A 23,754-nucleotide genomic window follows, 5' to 3' on the forward strand; every position below is an offset into this window, starting at 1 on the left:
GCCGCGCCCACACTGGTGGCAGCGATGTTACGAAGAATGTAACGAAGGTGTCACGCGCTGGGAAGGAGCTTGGTTTGCCTACAACCAGGGGAGGTAACTCTAAATTCCACTCGCTTGCTGCCAATGACATCCCTTGACATTTTATCAACACTTCAGTAACTTGCTGCCACTGACAATTATTATGAACAAACTTACAACGATCTCCAATGTTCACAGTCATTGATTAATTGTAGGGGGAGCAGCCAGATGACGATGAAACCTTCGCCCTAGCGGCCAGCCTAAAGAGGATGTTCGCGTTCAACAGGTGAGTCTGGAATTCTTATCTTATGTAGCAATATTTCATTTAATTGACGAAAATATATCTTGATTTGCAGTCATCTATATTGAGTACTTTAAGAAATGGACATATTAGTAGAAAATGTTCTACCCATGTTTTCTGTAATTTACTCAAAAGGTTTTTTTATGATTTTTTTAATTAAATGTCATTCCCTGCTTGCTATAAAAGGCGGCTAGTCTTGTCGTAAGAGGAGACTAATGGGATCGGGTGGTCAGGCTCGCTGACTTGGTTGTTGCATGTCATCAATATCAATTGCGTGGATCGATGCTCATGATGTCAATCACTGGACTGTCTGGTCCAGACTTGATTATTTACAGACCGCCGTCATATAGCTGGAATATTGCTGAGTGCGGCGTTGAACAACAAACAAACAAAACATTTGCAAACATGAGATGGTTATTGCAATCAATCATTTCTGGTGATATTGTGAACAGTGCTTAAAGTGATGTTAAACTTACTCACTCAGCCACAAGTGTTGATTTATGTGTTTCCTGAGGTAAAAGAGTTACTTGTTTTCAGTTGCCATGATCTGAGTAGCTGGGATGTTTGGGAGGATGTGTTCCACATCGTTAAGACGGCCAACGAACACGGAGGCATGCCAGAAGAGGTAAGCATATAGTTTACAGGATTGAATTTGTCCCCAGCAACCTATGCTTGTCGTAAGAGGCGGCTTTATGGATCAAATGGTCATGGGTTCGGATCCTGGTTCGCCGCGATTTTTGTTTCTAGGTTTGTCAGCACCATACCCATGCTCATGGGTTTCACCGAAGTGGTAAACGTCTGAGGCCTGCAACACTTCAGGCTTTCCTCCCACATTAAGCTGACACGCCGTGATATCACTGGAATACTGTTAAAAGCGGTGTTAAACCCATCTCACTCACTCACTCACTCTGTTGTTAAACAGGAAGTGGTGGTTCAAGCAGACATCAAGCTGACACGCCATAATATTATTGAAATACTTTTCAAAATGGTGTTAAACCCAACTTTCACTCTCACTCACTCGCTCGCTCACTGGGGGCGGTCGGGTAGCCTAGTGGTTAAAGCGTTCGCTTGTCACGTAGAAGACCCGGGTTCGATTCCCGACATGGGTACAATGTGTGAAGCCTATTTCTGGTGTCCCCCGCCGTGATATTGCTGGAATATTGCTAAAAGCGGCGTAAAACCTCACTCACTCACTCACTCACTCATCGGGGATGTTTGGTTTTTTTGTGGGGAGATTAAAGAAATTAGGTTTCTCTAATTTTGAGCTTAAGCATGAACATCCCTGGGTAAAGAATCTTTTGTTTCACTCTGAATTTGAATTTTACCCATACTTGAAATAACACATCTTCATTGAGCAGAAAAACATATTTGCGTAGATGTCTGCCTGTTTACCCACATCAGTAAGATATTGTATTTATACACTTGAAAGTTAATGACAGGAATTTTCATATTTCCATCAAATGAGGTTTTAATATGTTATAAAAGGTCAAATAATGAAGAAATACTATCAAAATGGTTTGTTTGCACTGTTGCCATGTTTTCAGATCATCTGTAGCGCGATGTCGACATGTTCCATGTATCTACTGTGGGGACAGCAGGCTCTGGATGAAAACAATCCAGACAAGGTCAGTGTCCCAGGGTCCCTACCCTGATTCCTGGGGTAGTGTATTCACCTGGATTTTGTATTGCAATATTGAGAATTTCACCCGAGTGTCTTTTGATATCAAATATATCAACACCAGTTGATAAAAGTGGGAAAACTTTGAGGCTTGCCAAGGATTTTTTCCACTTTTATCAACGAGTGTTGATATATTTGATATCAAAAGACACGAGGGTGAGATTTTATTTATCATCCAACATCATTCTTCCAACTTTGTCAGTTTGTAGAAAGTTTGCAGTGTCTTAAGTGTAAAAGGTACTGCTAACAGCTTCAGTAGCAGAGCCATTAGTGATGTCATTTGATTATGACGCCATGGTAACCAATGATGTCACAATGGTCTGCAAAGCATTGTGATGCAATTTCATTTCAGCGATATCTACAATGTAGATATCGCTTGATCTCACCCAAGCGATATCTCCTGTGGGAGCCAGTTTTGGATGATAAATTGCGGCAATGCCATACTTTAACCTGTATTGCGATATGTATTGCAATATATTGCCAATTTGCATTTTCAGGAGTTAATCAGAGTTATACCCTGTATTAATGTCAGTTACCATCAAGCTCCTTCCCAGCGAGTGACACCTTTGTTATACTCTCGGTATAGAGAGCTCCACAAATGGGCTATCGCTGTGAGGAGCTTGATAGTTGCGATGTGTGCACAGTAATTGATAAAAAGATCATCAGAGGCAAGTTGTATCAGAAAGATACTATTTTCCATCTCGATTAGGAACACATAAATATACTTATTTATATTTGCCCCAATATATTGCTACAAACATATCGCAATACGTATAGCTGAAGATTTGCACCACAATATACCAGTGTACCGGTAATACCGCACACCCTGACAATGATTCTTGGGTAAATCGGCATACAATAGTTTCTGGGTTAAAGTGGCAGCCAGCAACTTAAGCTCGACTTGTGGATCGAGCGGTCAGACTGGACATTGTCCTGTGCAGTTCAATTATTCACAGGTTGCTGGAATGTTGCTGAGTGTCTCGTACATGGGTCGATGCAGCATTTTTAAAAGGGAGTGGTCCAAAATATCCAAAGCCTCTCTCATCAGTTTTAATGCCTACAACATGCTACTTTTGGTTTTCAAGAGTGATGGGGGGATAAGGGGGGGTCCTCTGGATCTCCGCCTATGGCATGTTATATAGAGAATCTGACCTGGACCCACTTACACAAAGCAATCTTAGCACTAAGATGATCGTAACTCCCATACTTTAGCATAGGCTTTCAATAGTCTCAGTGCTAAGATCGCTTTGTGCATACGGGCCCTGAATGTCTTTTCAAATCAAATATATCATCATGAGTCAATAGAATTTTAATATTCTGAGGCTTGTCGTGTAATGAGTTGATTTCTTTGTTATCAAAATACATGTGGATATATATTATCCCCTATATAATGCGACCCGTGAAGATCCGGGTTAGAATAGGTCTTCAGCAACCCATGCTTGCCGTAAAAGGTGACTATGCTTGTCGTAAAAAGTACTAACGAGATCCGGTGGTCAGGCTCGCTGACTTGGTTGTTTCATGTCATCGATCCCAATTGTGTGGATCGATGCTGTGATATCAATCATTGGATTATCTGGTCCAGACTCGAGTATTTACAGACCACCGTCATATAGCTGGAATATTGCTGAGGAGGCGTTAAACAACAAACCAACCAAACAAGGCTAACCAACCAACAACCTAAAGGTAAATCATTCGACCCGCAGGAACTGATGAAGTTGCTGAAGCGACGTTTGAACGAGCTGATGAAGAACTGTCACGATCTCATGTTTCATCAACTGTCCAAAGTCAATGAGGAGGTACGTCAACCCACTGCTGGGCATAGGGAAGAGTTTGTCAAATGTCAGACACTGAAATATCGAAGGGTTTTATCTAGACCTGCTCAGGGGCTGATTTTTGGGCAAGGTCTGCAGCAAATGTCAGGAATATTTCCAAAATTGGTGTTAATAGTTTTCCAACTCATATTAATATATAATATATTATTACTGTTCTGGTTTTGTAGAGGTGACTTGTGTTTCACTTAAACAGGTACAGTGAAGAAAAGGCTGTAATGTTCAGTTTAGTTTTAGACAGTTGAAGATTCGGGGTAGAATAGGTCTTCAGCAACCCATGCTTGCCATAAAAGGCGACTATGCTTGTCGTAAGAGGCGACTAACGGGATCGGGTGGTCAGGCTTGCTGACTTTGTTGATGCATGTCATTGTAGCTCAATTTCAATGATCGATGCTCATGATGTCAGTCACTGGATTGTCTGGTCCAGACTCGATTATTTACAGACATCCATCATATAGCTGGAATATTACTGAGTATGGCGTTAAACAGCAAACAAACAACAATTGAATTTTGTTTTATGTAACTAAATGCCATGTTAATACTTCTGAATTTATTTGTTTCGACACTTGAATAGAATTTGTCATGTACGAATGAAATAGATTTGGGTTTTTCGGTTTTGCCGTCACATATTCTTGATTGTTATTTCAGGCGTATGTGACAATCTGTGACCTGCTCGTTGTGTTCAGCAAGCACTTGGGAGAAAACGCAGTAATGAAACCACTCGTGTTCGAGCCAGACAAGAACATGCATCTCCATCTGAGCAACTTCCTGTCCGAGAAAGTCTTTGTAGAGGATGATGATGGTCAGTGAGAGACTTGTTAAGCCAAAGGGCTACCTACCTGCCTTATTTAAAAATTTTGTATTTGTAATATTTTGGGTTCACCGACATATAGCTGGAATATTGCTGAGTGCGGTGTTAAACAACAAACAAATTTTAAAAAAACGCATTTCTAAGGCTGTTATGGGAGTATTTAATTTGATTCCAGACGATGTTGATGAGAATGTGAAGATTGAGGAGCTCCACAAGAGAAGGAACTTCCTGGCCTGTTTCTGTAAGCTCATCGTCTACAACATCGTCTCCATCAAAGTAGGCGCCGACATGTTCAAGCACTATATGAAGGTACGTTCGGAAGACGATTAAACTTATTAAATTGAAAATGACTTTCTGTTCTAGATCACTTCTGCTGTCTTACCCTACATTTAAAGGGGGCACGGGTGGCCCAGTCGTCGAAGGCCCTGCGATTCGCTGTACAGAGTTGCGTCCCTTGGGCACGCCAGAAACCTATGATTGTGGGTTCGAATCCCGGTTTGCCCCGATTATGTTTCTAGCTTTATCAGCACCATACCCGTGCTCGTGGGTTTCACCGAAGTGGTAAACGTCTGAGACCTGCATCACTTCAAGCTTTCCTCCCACATTAATCTGACACACTGTGATATAACTGGAATACTGTTAAAAGCGGCGTTAAAACCCAACTCACTCACCCTACATTTAAGGTACATGAATGTTATTGGTCAATGAGACTCGTGAAGAGATGGGTAGAGAATAGGTCTACAGCAATCCACGTTTGCCATAACAGGTGACTATGTTTGTCATAAGACGTGACTAATGAGATCAGGTGGTCAGGCTCGCTGACTTGATTGATGCTTGTCATCGTATCCAAATTGCGAAGATCGATGCTCATGATGTCCATCACTGGATTACCTGGTCCAGAATTGATTGTTTACAGACTGCTGTCATATAGTGCGGCATTGAACAACAAACACAAATTCATGTAATCTTGCCTTAAATCAAAGTAATACAAGAAAATATCAACATACCATCTGAACTAAACAACAACAAAAAATGTTGGGAGTTCCTGGCAGAAAAATATCCCATTATTCTGTTCGTGTGAAAGGGCACTGGGTGTTCACAACATGTGCATGTCACAATCAACGGCATGTTCGCTTTTCATGCTGTCGGGAGTAGGTTTGCCTTGCCAGACATGGTGTTGAACAATAAACAAACAAACAAATAATATTAGTCAATGATGTTTTGGGGGGCACGGGTGGCCCAGTCGTCTAAGGTGCCGCGATTCGCTGTGCAGAGTTGCGTTCCTTGGGCAGAAACCTATGATTGTGGGTTCAAATCCCGGTTCGCCCTGATTATGTTTCTAGGTTTGTCAGCACCATAACCGTGCTCGTAGGTTTCACCGAAGTGGTAAACGTCTGAGACCTGCATCACTTCGGGCTTTCCTCCCACATTAAGCTGACACACCACGATATAACTGGAATACTATTGAAAGCGGCGTTTAACCCAACTCACTCACTCAATGATGTTTTGATGTACAATGCAGTGTAAAAGTGGACAAAATATCACCCACCATCAGTGGGCGGTAGGGTAGCCTAATGGTTAAAGCGTTCGCTCGTCACACGGAAGACCCGGGTTCGATTCCCGACATGGGTACAATGTGTGAAGCTCATTTCTGGTGTCCCCCGCCGTGATATTGCAGGAATATTGCTAAAAGCGGCGTGACACCAGACTCACTCACTCATACTCACTCGCCCACCATCGTGACAACAGATGGTCTCTGCAATCACTGCACTTCAAGATGCTTACTGCAAATCAGTATTGTGTCCTATAGACCAATGAAGGACCGATGATTTCTTACAGCTTAAGAATTAATATGATCTTGTTTCCAGTTCTACAATGATTACGGAGACATCATCAAGGCCACGTTGAGCAAAGCCAGAGAAATCAACAAGATCACAACAGCCAAAACACTGGCCCTCAGTCTAACACAGGTGAAATAACATAAATGTCTCTCTACGTCATATGAAAGGGGATGCAACTCATTGTAGAGAGTTGTCTCCCTTAGCTGTGCCAGAATCCACTCCCTCACATATGATTCCCATGCTTGTTGAGTTCACCAAAGTGGCCAATGACTTTCAAAAACTTTGGGCTTTCCACTGAAGCACTGTTCAGTTTGGCATAAAACCTACTATCACACACTCAACTAGTAGTATTTTGACAACAGGTGATCACGTTTTGGAATAGATCTTACGTAATAGTACTTGACAACAGCAAGTGATCATTGGACGTTAATCTAATTATCCATCACTGGTTTGTCTGGTCCAGTGTTGATTATGGTTTTCGCTGTAATAATCACCTTTGCGCTTTGAAAATTGACAAAGGTGGGTTTTTTTCAAACCATAGAGAAGAAACTTAGTTCAATTGTTGATGCAACTTAAACTTTATCGATATTAGTTTCAAGGCAATAATATATCCGTCCTGCTCTGCTGTTTTCTGTAAAACATCTGTTGAAAATATGGACTGTTTTGGACTTGGTAGCGGGCACTTTTGTAGATTACTTACAGACTGGTGTAAAAGTTGTTCGGGGGTGCTTACTGGAACTGGGCACTTAATACGGTGATATTGCTGGAATATTGCCAAAAGCGGCGTAAAACCATACTCACTGACACTGACCGATCCCAATTGCGTGGATCAATGCTCATGATGTCAATCAGTGGATTGTCTGGTCCAGACTCGATTATTTACAGACCGCCGTCATATAGCTGGAATATTGCTGAGTACAGCATTAAACAACAAACAAACAAACAAACAAACACTCATCGCACACAACACAGGTACTCACACTATAAAGTTATGATACTTATGCATGAAACATGTTTTATTTCTAGCTTTTCAAAGAATTACAAGTGGAGCAGGGCCAGATTGAGAGGTCATCGGATGCGTTCCAGTCTATAAAGGTGAGACTCCCTTGAGGGCAAGTGTGAATGGTCAGGAGATACCTCTAGGTCTGAGCTTTGATTGGCCATCGTACTATGGCCCACTGACAGAGACACTAGACGTTTCTAAAATAGGTGACATTTGGTGTATACTACTCATTAAAAGTTAAGCACCACCCGATTTTTTATTACTATATTCATCTGTTATGGCATGACACGTTTCTTTCATATTACTATGGTTAAGCGGGCGGTGGGGTTGCCTAGTGGTTAAAGCTTTTGCTCATCACTCCGAAGACTGGGTTTGATGACATGGGTACAATACGAGAAGCCCATTTCTCTTGTCCCCCTGCCATGATATTGCTGGAGCACTGTCTGGCTTGAATCGGTGTAGAACTATACTCACTCACTCATTCACTCTGGGATAATTCTATGGTGGGGCCTTGTGCTTTTAGCCAGGCTCCCAATTGCGTGGATCGATGCTCATGTCAATCATAGGATTGCCTGGTCCAGACTTGATTATTTACAGACCGCCGTCATACAGCTGGAATATTGCTGAGTGCGGCGTTAAACAACAAACAAACCAAACCAAACTTTGACAGGATTTTGAGAAGATTCATTCAGATATACATTTAAGTTTATGCTCCGATGCCAAAAGTTATTGAATGTGTTTTCAGGAATTGGCGAGAAGATTTGCGTTGTCTTTTGGTCTGGATCAAGTTAAAAACCGAGAAGCTGTTGCCGCCATGCACAGGTGAGGGAGTGTTTCTGCATCCACTCACATATTGGATGAACAGAGGCACGTTTGAACTAAGTCACCTGCCCATGGTGACACCACATGTTTTGAATAACAACCCACTCACGCAAAGTATTTGAATATTTTCAGAACCCGTGAAGATCGGTGTTAGAATAGGTCTTCAGCAACCCATGCTTGCCGTAAAAGGCGGCTTTGCTTGTTGTAAGGGGCGACTGACGGGATCAGGTGGTTAGGCTGGCTGACTTGGTTGATGCTTGTCTTTGTATCCCAATTGCGTGGATCGATGCTCATGATGTCAATCACTGAATTGTCTGGTCCAGACTTGATTATTTACAGACCGCCATCATATAGCTGGAATATTGCTGTGCAGTGTTAAACAACAAAACAAACAAAGAGAATATGTGCAGAAAGAGATAGCTGCCAAAACATGACACACATTATTAACACCATTATTTTTCTTCTAAATCATTCACCCCTCCTACCACTCACTCACTCACCCAATACCCACTCACTCACTCACCTGGTCTTAAGAGGTATCTCATGGATAAGGTGGTTTGATGGCATGTCAATGTACCCTGACAGCCTCAATCATTGAATTGTCAGTACAGACTGCGGTCATACAGCTGGAATATTCCCGAGTCAGGTATTAACCAACTCTCTCCTTCACTTACCGTATATCGCTGTGTATAAGGCGACCCCACGTATAAGACGACCCCCCTGTACACGCCTTTAAAATCAACCCAAAATCCTATACTCCGTGTATAAAGCGTCCTGGAATGAAGCACATCACAAGTGCACACACAAACCTTATATATGCAATAAAAATATGTTTATCTTGCGTTGTTTATTCTACGATGATTGGTCGCATGCGTAACTCCAGCACACGTTGCCATTTTGTGTTTACACGGTACGACACCAAATTGGTGCCTGTAAAATAAAATTAATTTCTGAAGTAATAATATATAAGAGACAATGGTGAGTAATTTAATCGCCAATTAACTATGTTGTAACTAACTAGGCTTATGTTTGCCTCACATTCAGCGTGTTTATTCCAAAATCATTTATACACACCGTCTCCAACAGTTGTTAATACAACTGTAAAAACAACGGGAATTGATTTCAGCTTCACCGGTTATCACATGTTAGGTCACATGTGCAATATGCAAATGCTTACTGGTACTTCCGGCTCTCTACTCACAGATGTTGATTGTTTTACCGTGTCAGCTCGATCGAGGCGAGGGTCATTTCAACTTTATTTGCAGGAATTATTAAACCTTATTCAAGGAAAACAGATACAAATCAAGTTTATTTATGGAAATAGTTATTGCACGCACACACTCACTCCCTTAACTTTCTGTGCAGGGAGGGGATCATCTTCAGTCTACTGAGCCAAGAGGGGCGGGACCCTGCCGACGCCCCTCACAACATTGCCTTCCTTGAAGTCCTGTGTGAATTCACCAACAAGCTGATGAAACAGGACAAGAAAACAGTGTAAGTATTGCCTGCTGAGTTCATCTTCAGGGTAGGTGGGCACAGGTGGCCCAGTCGTCTAAGGCGCCGCGATTTGCTGTGCAGAGTTGCGTCCCTTGGGCACGCCAGAAGCCTATGATTGTGGATTCGAATCCCGGTTCGCCCCGATTATGTTTCTAGGTTTGTCAGCAACATACCCGTCGTGCTTGTGGGTTTCACCGAAGTGGTAAACATCTGAGACCTGCATCACTTTGGGCTTTCCTCCCACATTAAGCTGACAGGCCGCGATATAACTGTAATACTGTTAAAGCGGCTTTAACCCAACTCACTCACTCACTCACTCACTCACTCACTCACTCACTCACTCACTCACTCACTCACTCACTCACTCATCTTCAGGGTAGAACTCCATGATCTGTGCCAATGTCACTTCCCTGGAGAGACCCAGGAAGATTCCGGGGTAGAATAGGTCTTCAGCCACCCATACTTGCCGTAAAAGGCGACTAACGGGAATCGGGTGGTCAGGGTGGTTCGATCCCAATCGCGTGGATAGATGCTCATGATGTCAATCACAGGGTTGTCTGGTGCAGACTCTATTATGCTGAGTGCGGCGTTAAACAACAAACAATCAAACAAACAAACAAAGAAATCCCTGATGTGGTTTATGTGAAACAACCAGATTTGGCGAGTTAACTCTTTGTCCTAATTTTCACTTGTCTTGTGATTAGTAGTAATCTTAACACCGGGTGCTGATGTGGCACGATATAAGTTGTAGCAGGATCACGAGGGGTACATGGGGTTTAATGTGTCCCATGTGAGGTTTTGTACCCCTCATCCTGCTACAACGAATTTATCTTACTGACATGTTTTAATATGACGTTGCATGGGTACAATGTGTGAAGCCCATTGCTGGTGTCCCCCGCCGTGATATTGCTGGAATATTGCTAAAAGCGGTGTAAAATCATACTCACCCACTCATAATATGACGTTGTAATGACATCTGTTTGTTTGAGCAGAGGTTAGCTTGTGCTATGTCACATGACTTTCGTTGACTCGGAAAATGTGTGCTCCATTTTGCGGGGTATAAGTGATTTATTCTGCATAACAGAAATCTCACGTGTAACCTGTTTTTTGTTCGTGGCGGGGTATAAGGGATTTATTCTGCCTGTCAGAAATCCACGTGCAGCCTGTTTTGCTCATGTTGGGGTATAAAGGATTTATTCTGCCTTTCAGAAATCCACATGCAGCCTGTTTCGCTCATGGCGGGGTATAAGGGATTTACTCACCCACTGAGAAATTTGTTTTCTCTCCAAGGCATAATACATAGTATTTTAACAAGATTACTTTGACCAATCAGATCTCATCATTCAGACATGGAGGTATGATAATTCCAGTGTTCAGTAGCTCACCTTTTATATTGTTTCCTCTCACAGGGTTCAGTATCTGGACAAACAGTTGCCGCAGGGCATGCCGGTGAGCGGAAGCGAGGAATGGCAGCCGCTGCTGACGTACCGAAACAGTCTGGTGCAGGGCGAGGGGGAAATTAACCCCATCACACTGAAGGAGGCCACGAAACGCCGCTACGGCAAGCGGAAACAAGATGGTGGGTCCCAGCCGAAAGGTATCCCAGATTATGGTACTTGGCATGCCGCTTTGGCCGCGCTTGAGGTCAGCGTCGTCGCATGTCAGTGGCTGAGAGCTGTCGTACCCTGTGTTGTCTGTATGGTCGCTTGCTCAGCTGGATTAAAATGCACCATGGTTCGCCAAGTATTTTTATTTACAAGATTGTTGCTTTCAGTTGATTTCAAAATATTTGCCGATGTTTTGTCTAGGGGTGTGTGTGGAATTAATCAGCATACATAGAGAGTAACAATCTAGGATAGTTTCAACAGACCTGCATATTAATAGTCTATTTCACTGACAAGTTAAATTAATCGATTAGTTTTGTTTGTTTATCGTGTTTGTTTTTTGCAAACTAGAATTATTTTGTGAAGGCAATAGTAGTTAAATTACTAACTACTAATTTAGAGCATGAGAGTGGCTGTTTTTTTTTAGTTTTGTGCTTTGTTGGGTGGGGGGAGGGTTTCCAAAAGTTATGACGACACAGTTCTATTTGTTCATATATGAAATTTTAAAAAAATTAAAATTATTTTACAACTGTTCATTTTATGTAAAACTGTAAATATATGATGAAATTACTCGTTCCAATGAAGTCCTTTCCATCGAAACCTAATTTGCTATTTTGACTTTCCGAATATTTTGCAGTGCATGTTTGATAGAACAGTCTCTGTGTCTGGCTTGCAGTGATTATGTTTTGAGTCAGACTGTTAATGTTTTCATTTGAATTCAGTGCAAAAGGAACTAAAAAGTAAATAAAGCATTTTTATTGTTTCCTTATTGAGAGAAAGTTCCAACATACACCTGTATGATCCTTAGGGTGTCAATACAACACTGGTACCTGCTCATACACCTGTGGTAATAGACCGCCTCCATGGTCTAGTGGTACAGCTTCATACCTAAAGACATTTAAAGATGGTACTTGTTGTTACCCTGTCTGGCGCTCGTGATTAAGGGGCTAAAATAAGGACTGGTCGGCTCAGCGTCAGTATACTGTGTCTGAGTGGGGTACTCATGATAAACTGCGGCATGGTATCTCAGTGAGCTAGCACTATAAATCGGCATCATTCCGGACTAGTACAAGCAGCCAAACAAACACACACACGTGCATGCACGTCGCTAAATAAGTGCAATATTCTTGTACGCGACGTTAAACCCCATTTCACCTCACCTCACCTGTGATAATCTTCGAAGATCTGCTGCACTTTTGGCTTTCCTCCTTTGTTAAGCTTACATACTGGGATATTTCTGAAATACTGTTCAGAGCAGTGTTAAACCAAATTCACTCACTGACAAACACTGGCACTAGGGCAGCAACGAATACAACATGAGGCGAATAGGATTCGTATCATGAATATAGGGTAACGAATACGAATATCAATTCACGAATACAATAACAAGTCAGCAGTTGATGTATTATTTGTTATATTCTGTGAAACAATAACATAAATTATTTGACATGGTTTTGTTAATTATTAAAATATTATACATTTATGTACTGCACTTATCCCAATACTGGTATCTGATCAAATGCGACAATGACCAGTGACCACAATACCGTCAAATTAAATAGGAATGTTGTTTTTGAAGACATCTATGCATATAATCATGATAATATGTTCTTAATTATGCATGTAAGTAGTTGTGGATATTTTTTAGGTACAGGGTATGCAATTGCACATTTCATTTTCAGAAATATTCGATTCTAGTGGCAAGGAATAATGAATTCAATTCATGAATGGATACGGTTCGATTCACCGAATACGCGAGTTAATCTTAACAGCCCTAACAGGCACACACACATTATTCAAAACACATTGTCATATTTTCCCACAGCTCTGCTGTTGGCTTGAATGAGAGGGTAGTGGCATTTTATTTTCATCATGAATGTCATCGATTTAGATTGATATGGTAACACATTTACAGTCTGTGATGTTAGCCACTCGTCCGAAGCCTGAGTCTAGTATATTTCTTATCGGTCTTGTATTGATTTGGATTGGAGTTGATACTCATTCTCTCAGTTGCTATTCAAAATAAGACATCTTCCTGAGGCAAGTGAGTTAACTGACTTTAAAAGTCCAGTTTTCACCCTTGCCGAACTAGGCTGGTATTATGGAGTTACATTTTGGCTGGACTAGCGAGTTTATGCATAGTCCAATCAAGATCGCACACCGAAATCGAATTCCGGTTCATAAACTATCATGCAGATTTCAGTCGATTGCAGGATTTGCAAAGCATGTGCACTGCGAACTCGTTGTCAAAAGATATTTTCCAAATCTTTTTATGTTTTTAATCAACGTGCTCATGTGATTTGATGCATAAGACCTGTTTATCACAATATGGATCTTGATTATCGATCAGATCGTCTTGACTGGGCGCTACCATTTTGTTTGAAGCAGATGCAAGTGATACAAGAGATGAAATCTGATTGGTCCATAGGGGAGGCATAGAAGGAACTTAACTCGAAACAGCCACTGGTGGCGCTACGATCAAGCCCAGAAATTCCAGCCTAGTTCTGCAAGGGTGGAAACTGGACTTTTAAAGTCAGTTAACGCCCTTGCCTTGGGAAGATGGAATAAGAAGACATTAACCGCCTGTTTCTTAGGGAGTGTTTGTGTATGTTGTCATGTATTGGTGATATCAAAATGTCTGCAGAAGAAATTCTACCATTGTGATGAGCTCTGACTGTTCCACTTTCAGCTGACGAGAGTGGATTTGAACCCCAGACCCCTGCCCCGATGAGCGTCCCCCCGTTGACATCGACTGTCCAGAAGCGACGGAGAATAGACGAGACTATCTCAGAACAGGGATCCGAGCAAGACTTTGTGGACGATACGTGAGTTTTCTATGTTGTTATTCGGGATCTTTGTTGTTCTTACTCTTTCACAAAGCCACAATACCTTGCATCGTCATTCCTTCCCACTACCTGCATGGGGCTGGCTAATGAAGGGTGGTCCTCGCCAAGTTTTGTTTGTTTGTTTGTTTGTTGTTTAACGCCGAACTCAGCAATATTCCAGCTATATGACGGCGGTCTGTAAATAAACGAGTCTGGACCAGACAAACCAGTGATTGATATCATGAGCATCGATCCACGCAGTTGGGATCGATGACATGCATCAAGTCAGCGAGCCTGACCACCCGATCCCGTTAGTTGCCTCTTACGACAAGCATAGTCGCCTTTTACGGCAAGCATGGGTTGCTGAAGAACAATTTTACCCCCAATGTCCACGGGTCCCTCTGCAAGTAACAATTTTAATCGACAAGTCCTTATAATGATAACATATAGCAACACCCTTAAGAATGGCAAATTTCTACTACTCCTTATGAGTGCAGTCGGGTAGCCCAGTGGATAAAGCATTCGCTATTCACGCCAAAGACACGGGTTCGACTCCCGACATGGGTACAATGTATGAAGCCCATTTGTGGTGTCCCCAGCCGTGATATTCCTGGAATATTGCTAAAAGCAGCGTAAAACCTCACTCACTCACTAGTCCTTATGATACCTTAACAATTTGGCTGTTTGGCAAGGACCATGGGACTTGTGCCAATTTCTAAAAATGTCAGATATTTTCCTGTTCAAAATGAATTTAACTAAAAGGATTTCATTTTGATGATGGTAATGCCTTATCAAAGTAATGATGTGATTCCGGTCACATTTATTTTTAAAATTGGTAGGTGGGTGGGTAGAGAGGTAGGTTGTTGTTATTTGTTCAGTCTGTTGGTTGGTTTGTTGTTTTACGCTGCACTCAGCAATATTCCAGCTATATGACAGCAGTCTGTAAAGAATCGAAATAGATTCCTAGACCAGCGGGGATTTAAGAATAAGCATCCAAAAATGGCTATGATCACATACCGTATTCGACGTAATAAGCACCCCGCTCTAATAAGCGCCACAGCGACATTTGGAAAGATATTGGCTAGTGAAGAATCCCGATTAGCACCCCTTCTGATTGATGAATGTACACAGGACTTATATATTCGCGTATAATACGCACTCGTGTGTTATATGCACCCTTAATTATGGGCAATTAAATTGTGGCAAAAAACAGTATCTATCTGTCGTACATAAACATTTCAGGTTGTCAGCATAAACCATTAAATTTATCTTTCAATATTATTCTTATGAGAAGCCCTTATTTCTAATTTTGAGCGCGCCCTGGGCACTTATTACGTTGAATACGGTACCTGTCTTTGCTTAAATGAACTATGGCCACATCTTACTTTGCACTCTCCTTTGAATATTTTCGTTCACTTTTTGTTTCTTTAATTCATGTCGTCATATTTTATTTCCTCACTTTAAGTTTTGTTTCTTTGTATTTCAGTTTTTAGATCCCAGAATGTGTCCCAAGTTTTCACAGTGTGAGATAAATGTATATATGTAAAGATGTAATAATAGACGTGGAATAAATATTCATATTCACCAGAATTCAGACACTGCCAGTCATAGTAACCCTTTCACTGCTGACCAGGTGTATGTAACAGTATGTGTAATGGGATCATGTAGAATTAAGTTAAATCAAATTTTATTTATATATGTGCTAGTCGATATTTTTCATACAGATTAATATGAAAGCTGATACGAATAAGATTTCTTGTCTCTGATCCAAGATTGGTAATTGGTTGTATGTAGAATAATAATTAGTGGGTGTGTCAGCCTTTGAAGGGTTACTGAGTTAAAGTGAGTGAGATAAAATTTAACGTCGCATCAGCATTATTCCAGCCATATAGCGACGAGACCAAGTTTAATATGTTAACAATTGTATTCGATTCAGAACATGATGATATATATTTGATTCAGAACATGATACTATAAGGTTAGGTGTACATCTAGCAGTGGTCCCATATGTTGATTGAGTTACATAACGTGAGGCTGTTACAATGTCTCAATGAATTCTGCGTCTGATGTCCGGCAAACCAGTTATCAGTAGTTACAAAGAGTAGGTTGACGTCACTGATTTATGTCATGCTGGAAACACTTTTTCAAGCACAAGAAATATCAATCACATTTTGTCCATCTGTTTTTCTACCTTGTCAATCATTATAAACACAGTGCTTCAGTGTGTGTGGGTTATTTCTGTAGAACATCACAAGAACCAGGGATTTATCTAGTGTAGTAATATTTATATCTTCTCTATCAAGGGGAATATGATCGTATTCATTGGTTATTTGTATAAAGAATCACTATCCTTTCTAATGACAGTGCATTTTTTTCCTTAGTGTATGAGATTATATTTTATGATTCAGTATCTTTCAGTTTATGTATTTGTTTTTGAGACATTCTTTTCAATATCTGTCAATTGATAAAGCAGGGTTTATTCTAGAGATTTTCTGACATGGGCCCTTTATGTGAAAATTTCAAATATACCAGAGGTACGCCCATACAGCACAATGTTAAAATGCTCTATTTTATTTGAAAATGTGGACCTTTGTTTTTCAAATTTAGGGGCTAAAAGCACAAGGCCCCATCCTAGAATTATTCCTGATAAAAGAATAATGATCCATGTACTGTTAGAATAAAATCTCATTAAAATCAGATCTTAGTTCTTGCTATCGCTAAACAAAGATCTGAGGACATCCCATTATGGGTCACGTCAGAACAACCTTCCATCTGACCAATCAAAGCGTCGCTTACCAGATCATGAAAGTGACAGTCGGAATGTGTTTTTTAATCATGCAACCTTGAAAACGTAACGAGGTATTCCGTACTACTGATTCTGTCAAAATTATCATCTATCTCTCGCTACCCTGGGATAAACATTTGAATGGAGGAGGCGTTGCACTGTAATCGAGAACTGTGTCAACATATATTTCAAGCGTAGTCTGAAACGGAAGTTGTCAGATTGTAACAAGTGCCATAAAGCTCGAGAAAGCTGCTTTCTAATTCGCTGATGTTGACTTCTTGTTAGTCATTTCAGTGGTCGGTCAAAGTTCTCGAGAGGTCGTTCTGACGTGACCCGTAATGGGATGTCCTCAGATCTTTGTTTAGCGGCAGCGAGAACTTCAATCTGATTTTACTGAGATTGGTTAGAATGGGAATACTGAAGCACTGTGGTGGGTTGTCGTCACACTTATTCAAACTTCTGTTTCTCATTATTGTCTTCTGTTGCTTTGTAACTCCCACTGGTGTATCTTTCATTTTGGCTTCATTTTCATCCGATGCATTTTGTAAATAAATGCTCATTTTGTATGCCTTTCTTGTGTTCTTATTTCCACGTTTGTTTTTGATTTTTCATCCATGGTGATCGTAACCCTTTCGTATTTGTGGAGGATGAAACACAGGTTCTGCTAAAACAGCATGTGATGGTTGGCAAAGTGATCAAAGATTTGGATCATTGCGTCCAGGGACCCACCCCAAGATGAAATCTTAGATGTATGATTGTTGTCAGGGTTAAATTGTAGCGGTTACAGTTGGCTTAGATCTCTATGTGGAAAGGATTTCAGGGCCCACTTGCACTGAGCGGTCTTAGAGCAACGATTGTCGTAAGTCGGTGTTAAAGTATAGCAGTTAGATTATCTAAGTGCTAAGATCGCTCATTGGACAAGGTTCCGGGCCCACTTGCACTGAGCAGTCTTAGATCTACGATTGTCGTAAGTCGGTGTTAAAGTATAGCAGTTAGATTATCTAAGTGCTAAGATCGCTCATTGGACAAGGTTCTGTGCCCACTTGCATTGAGCAGTCTTAGAGCTACGATTGTCGTAAGTCGGTGTTAAAGTATAGCAGTTAGATTATCTAAGTGCTAAGATTGCTCATTGGACAAGGTTCCCGCCCACTTGCACTGAGCAGTCTTAGAGCTGCGATTGTCGTAGGTCTGTGTTAAAGTATAGCAGTTAGATTATCTAAGTGCTAAGATCGCTCATTGGACAAGGTTCCGTGCCCACTAGCACTGAGTGAACTCATCGCTACAATTTGTCGTAAGTCTGTGTTAAGTAAGGCAGTTACGATTATCTGAGCGCTACGATCACTCAGTGGAACAGGGGGGCGGTCGGGTAGCCTAGTGGTTAAAGCGTTAGCTCGTCACGCCGAAGGCCCAGGTTTGATTCCCGACATGGGTACAATGTGTGAAGCCCATTTGTGGTGTCCCCCGACGTGATATTGCTGGAATATTGCTAAAAGCGGCGTAAAACCTCACTCACTCACTCACTCGGTGGAACAGGGTCCAGCGCCCCCTTGAGTGATCTTAGTACCAAGACAGTAGCTACTGCTACACCTTTGCATAGACTTACAACATTCATACCGCTAAGATTGCTCCGAGAAAGTTGTGCAGAGTTACACCTCAATATGGGTACCAGGGTTTTAAGGGGTGCAAATAATATGCACTGTGTGTCTCTTGGGACACAGAATTACATCTGTTGAAATTGTTAAAACTAATCCTGTTTGGGCTTTAATTGTATCCGTCTTTGGTGTTGAAGAAAATAGTACTCTTTTTTTTTATTGTTTTAATTTGATACATAATTGAGGAAGAATCGAATGTCACAGATGGATTTGAACCCACAGAGGGAACACTCAAAGCTAAAAAATGCAGGTGACAACATGGAAGAAATCAGTGGAATTAACATATTTACTGACACATGTGTTACACAAGGGATGGCACACATTGTTCTACTCACTTAAGTAAATATGAAAATCAGAACAAAGTCTCAAAACAATACACACTTATCAGTAAGCTGATGCTTGAAATTATTTTGATCACCTTCCTGGTCTAGTGGTGAAGCATCCACGAGGAGAGCGGAAGGTCCGGGGTTCGATCCGTGGCCGTGTCAGTGATAGATCCTCTGCCCGGAGATCGGAAGTTTGGGTGAAACCTAAAGATGATAAAAGATGGTACTTGTTGTTACCCTGCTTGGAATGGCATGGGCGACCACTTCCGCTGTCTAGTGGTAGATCCTCTGCCCGGAGATCGGAAGTTTGGGTGAAACCTAAAGATGATTAAAGATGGTACTTGTTGTTACCCTGCTTGGAATGGCATGGGCGACCACTTCCGCTGTCTAGTGGTAGATGGTCTGCCCGGAGATCGGAAGGTTGGGTGAAACCTAAATATGATAAAAGAGGGTACTTGTTGTTACCCTGCCTGACGCTCTGCATTAAGGGGTTAAAACAAGGACTGGTTGGCTCGGGAGTCAGTAAACTGTGTCTGAGTCGGGTATACATGTTAAACTGCGGCATGGTGTCTCAGTGAGATTAGTGCTATAAAATCGTCAGTATTCTGGATAAGTACAAGCAGCTACACACACACATCCATGCATGTTGCTATATCAGTGCAATAATCTTGAATGCGACCTTAAACCCCATTTCACCTCATAAAGGAGTGATAAACAATGTCTTGGTGCCATGCAGAGTTGCGTCCCTTACTGGAACCAGTTCTCCAAGTACTAGCCACTATCTCCACTCTCTACTAGCCCATTCTCCAAGTACAAGCCACTATCTACACACCCCTCTACTAGCCCAGTCTCCAAGTACTAGCCACGATCTTCACCCTCAACTAGCCCAATCTCCAAGTACTAGCCACTATCTCCACTCTTTACGGGCCCAGTCTCCAAGTGCTAGCCACTATCTTCACTATGTACTAGTCCAGTCTCCAAGTAATGGCCACTATCTCTAGCCCCCTTAACTAGCCCAGTTTCCAAGTACTAGCCACTATCTCCACCCCTCTCTACGAGCCTAGTCTCCAAGTACTAGCGACAGCCTCCATGGTCTAGTGGTAGAGCGTCCGCCCGGAGAGCGAAAAGGCCGGGGGTTCGATCCCCCGCCTTGTCATACCAAAAGACGTTTAAAGATTGTACTTGTTGTTACCCTGTCTGGCGCTCGGCATTAAGGGGCTAAAACAAGGACTGGTCGGCTATGAGTCAGTATACTGTGTCTGATTTGGGTATTCATGTTAAACTGCAGCATGTTATCTCAGTGAGCTAGCACTATAAATCGGCATCAGTCTGGACTAGTACAAGCAGCCACACAAACACATACACGCACATGCATGTCGCTATATAAGTGTAATAATCTTGGACGCGACATTAAACCCCATTTCACCCCACCTCCAAGTACTAGCCGCTATCTACACACTCTTCTTGCCCAATCTTAAAGTACTAGCCACTATCTCCACCCCTCTCTACGAGCCCAGTCTCCATGTACTAGCCACTATCTCTAGCCCTCTCTATGAGCCCAGTCTCCAAGTACTAGGAACTATCTCGTACAAGCCACTGTCTCCACTCTCTATGAGCCCAGTCGCCAAGTACTAGCCACTATCTCCACCCCTCTCTACAAGCCCAGTCTCCATGTACTAGCCACTATCTCTAGCCCTCTCTATGAGCCCAGTCTCCAAGTACTAGGAACTATCTCGTACAAGCCACTGTCTCCACTCTCTATGAGCCCAGTCGCCAAGTACTAGCCACTATCTCCACTCTACTAGCCCAGTCTCCAAGTATTAGCCACTATCTCCACCCTCTACGAGCCGTCTCCAAGTACTAGCCACTATCTCCACCCTCTACGAGCCCAGTCTCCAAGTACTAGCCACTATCTCCACCCTCTACGAGCCCAGTCTCCAAGTACTAGCCACTATCTCCACCCTCTAAGAGCCCAGTCTCCAAGTACTAGCCACTATCTCCACCCCTCTCTCCGAGCCCAGTCTCCAAGTACTAGCCACTATCTCCACCCCTCTCTCCGAGCCCAGTCTCCAAGTACTAGCCACTATCTCCACCCCTCTCTCCGAGCCCAGTCTCCAAGTACTAGCCACTATCTCCACCCCTCTCTCCGAGCCCAGTCTCCAAGTACTAGCCACTATCTCCACCCCTCTCTACTAGCCCAGTCTCCAAGTTCTAGCCACTATCTCCACCCTCTACAAGCCCAGTCTCCAAGTACTAGCCACTATCTCTAGCCCTCTCTACAAGCCCAGTCTCCAAGTACTAGCCACTATCTCCACCCTCTACAAGCCCAGTCTCCAAGTACTAGCCACTATCTCCATCCCTCCACTCTTGTGTAATTTAAGGTACCAACATGTACTACAATATCTGAAAAACTATCGCACCTATCGAACCTATGACACTGTTGAACCAATCAACTCAACTCGAAAGGTTGCACGGGAATCACGCACGTTGAGACGCCAAACACTAACACCGTATTCGTGAGTGCGTGATTCCCGTGCACCCTTTCGAGTTGCGTTGATTGGTTCAACTGTGTCATATGGCCCAGTGACGCAGGGGTAGCATTATACAGATGGCTGTTTCAATGAATGATCGATCCACCCGTGACGAACAGGTCTGGTTGTTGATGAAATATAGTTTATTTAGATTTTTTATTCATGCACCGATTGTCTTTAAATGTAATATCCAGTTATGTATGACTGTTTAATAATCTCATACCAACTTTGACTGGAGTAGGTCCGATAGTTTTTTCAGATATTGTAGTAAACGTTGGTACCTTAAATTACCTTCCAGGCTATATCTTATGTTTTGCTGGGGACAAGTGGCATGTTCATGATTTTATGAAATTCTGATAGTATATTCTTCGATATCACTACCTAATTTGAAAAAGGATACATCTTTGGGACATTTTAAACGATAATCAGTCAGTGTCCTAGAAAATGAACTATCCTGTCCATGCACTAACTGTATCCCTGCGGTGGTTGTAGTTCCGGTGCAGCAGCAATGGGGATGACGCAGTCACAGGTGTCGTGGCTCAACAGCCAGAAACAACAGCAGGAAATGCAGCGGACGGCTGAGGTCACGTACAGCAGAGGTCAACACCAACAGGTGTCTGGATAGTAAGTCACACACATTTTCACATGCACAGACACACACTCACATTCTCACATGCACAGACAGACACACACACACACATTCTCACATGCACAGAGACACTCACACACACATTCTCACATGCACAGACAGACACACACACACATTCTCACATGCACAGACACACACACACACATTCTCACATGCACAGAGACAGACACACACTCACACACATTCTCACATGCACAGACACACACACACACACACACACATTCTCACATGCACAGACACACACACACACATTCTCACATGCACAGACATACACACACACACACATTCTCACATGCACAGACACACACACACATTCTCACAGGCACAGACACACACACACACACACACATTCTCACATGCACAGACAGACACACATTCTCACATGCACAGACAGACACACACACACACACATTCTCACATGCACAGAGACAGACACACACACACACACACACACATTCTCACATGCACAGACAGACACACATACACACACATTCTCACATGCACAGACAGACACACACACACACATTCTCACATGCACAGACAGACACACACACATTCTCACATGCACAGACAGACACACACACACATTCTCACATGCACAGACACACACTCACACACACATTCTCACATGCACAGACACACACACACACACATTCTCACATTCACAGACAGACACACACACACACATTTTCACATGCACAGACAGACACACACACACTCACACACACACATTCTCACATGCACAGACACACACACATTCTCACATGCACAGACAGACGCACACACACTCACACACACACACATTCTCACATGCACAGAGACAGACACACACACACACATTCTCACATGCACAGAGACACACACACAAACACTCACACACACCACATACACACACAGTAAGTTGTCCGTGTTTAATAAACTTATGTTAGTTCCTGTTTTCTGACTACCTTCTTCACCTCCAGCCCCCAGCAACACTCGGTGCCGTCAGAGAGTGATCAGGCCAGCAACATATCGGAGTTCTCCAGCCCCGTCCCCACTCCCCAGACCCCACAGGGGTACTACCACCACCCTCAACAACATCCACAGCAACAGCAGCTACAACAGCAACATCCGCAGCAGCAGCAGCAGCAGCAACACCCACAACAAGGTCAATTTTATGGCGGCGGCCTGCTTGGCGAGAACCATTATGTTGATGATGCTTCAGTGAGTGGTAACCGTGGCAACGCTGGTTTTTTTAAATACTCAAACATGATGGTCACTGCCCGATGATAAAAAAGATTTAAAAATCTCTAACAAGTATTCCTGAGTTGAAGAGAGTGTATTGTGTTTGGGGAAAATACAGTGTTCGAAACTATATAATGAAATTAATGTTAACAGTATGAGCAACGATGATGCACAGATTATAAAGTCAGACAATCAAGTCAGACAACCGAGTCAGACAATCAAGTCAGACAATCAAGTCAGACAATCAAGTCAGACAACCGAGTCAGACAACCGAGTCAGACAACCGAGTCAGACAACCAAGTCAGACAACCGAGTCAGACAATCAAGTCAGACAATCAAGTCAGACACCGGTCCCACC

General features: G+C 42.5%; 1 protein-coding gene across 1 annotated transcript in view; it reads left to right on the forward strand.

Moving 5' to 3' along the window:
• LOC139447306 (cohesin subunit SA-2-like) overlaps positions 1 to 23,754 on the forward strand; it is a 59,914-nt gene that overhangs the window by 21,506 nt on the left and 14,654 nt on the right. Inside the window, exons 19-32 of the mRNA XM_071228608.1 lie at positions 234 to 304; positions 857 to 944; positions 1,864 to 1,944; positions 3,701 to 3,793; positions 4,475 to 4,628; positions 4,813 to 4,946; positions 6,506 to 6,607; positions 7,505 to 7,573; positions 8,227 to 8,303; positions 9,669 to 9,797; positions 11,210 to 11,397; positions 14,094 to 14,229; positions 22,016 to 22,147; positions 23,135 to 23,375. Coding sequence (XP_071084709.1) covers positions 234 to 304; positions 857 to 944; positions 1,864 to 1,944; positions 3,701 to 3,793; positions 4,475 to 4,628; positions 4,813 to 4,946; positions 6,506 to 6,607; positions 7,505 to 7,573; positions 8,227 to 8,303; positions 9,669 to 9,797; positions 11,210 to 11,397; positions 14,094 to 14,229; positions 22,016 to 22,147; positions 23,135 to 23,375 — 1,695 coding nt within the window. The remainder of the gene's footprint in view (positions 1 to 233; positions 305 to 856; positions 945 to 1,863; positions 1,945 to 3,700; positions 3,794 to 4,474; positions 4,629 to 4,812; positions 4,947 to 6,505; positions 6,608 to 7,504; positions 7,574 to 8,226; positions 8,304 to 9,668; positions 9,798 to 11,209; positions 11,398 to 14,093; positions 14,230 to 22,015; positions 22,148 to 23,134; positions 23,376 to 23,754) is intronic.

This window comes from Haliotis cracherodii, unplaced genomic scaffold, assembly GCF_022045235.1.
Source record: "Haliotis cracherodii isolate W230 unplaced genomic scaffold, xgHalCrac1.p SCAF_7, whole genome shotgun sequence".
Taxonomy (NCBI): domain Eukaryota; kingdom Metazoa; phylum Mollusca; class Gastropoda; order Lepetellida; family Haliotidae; genus Haliotis; species Haliotis cracherodii.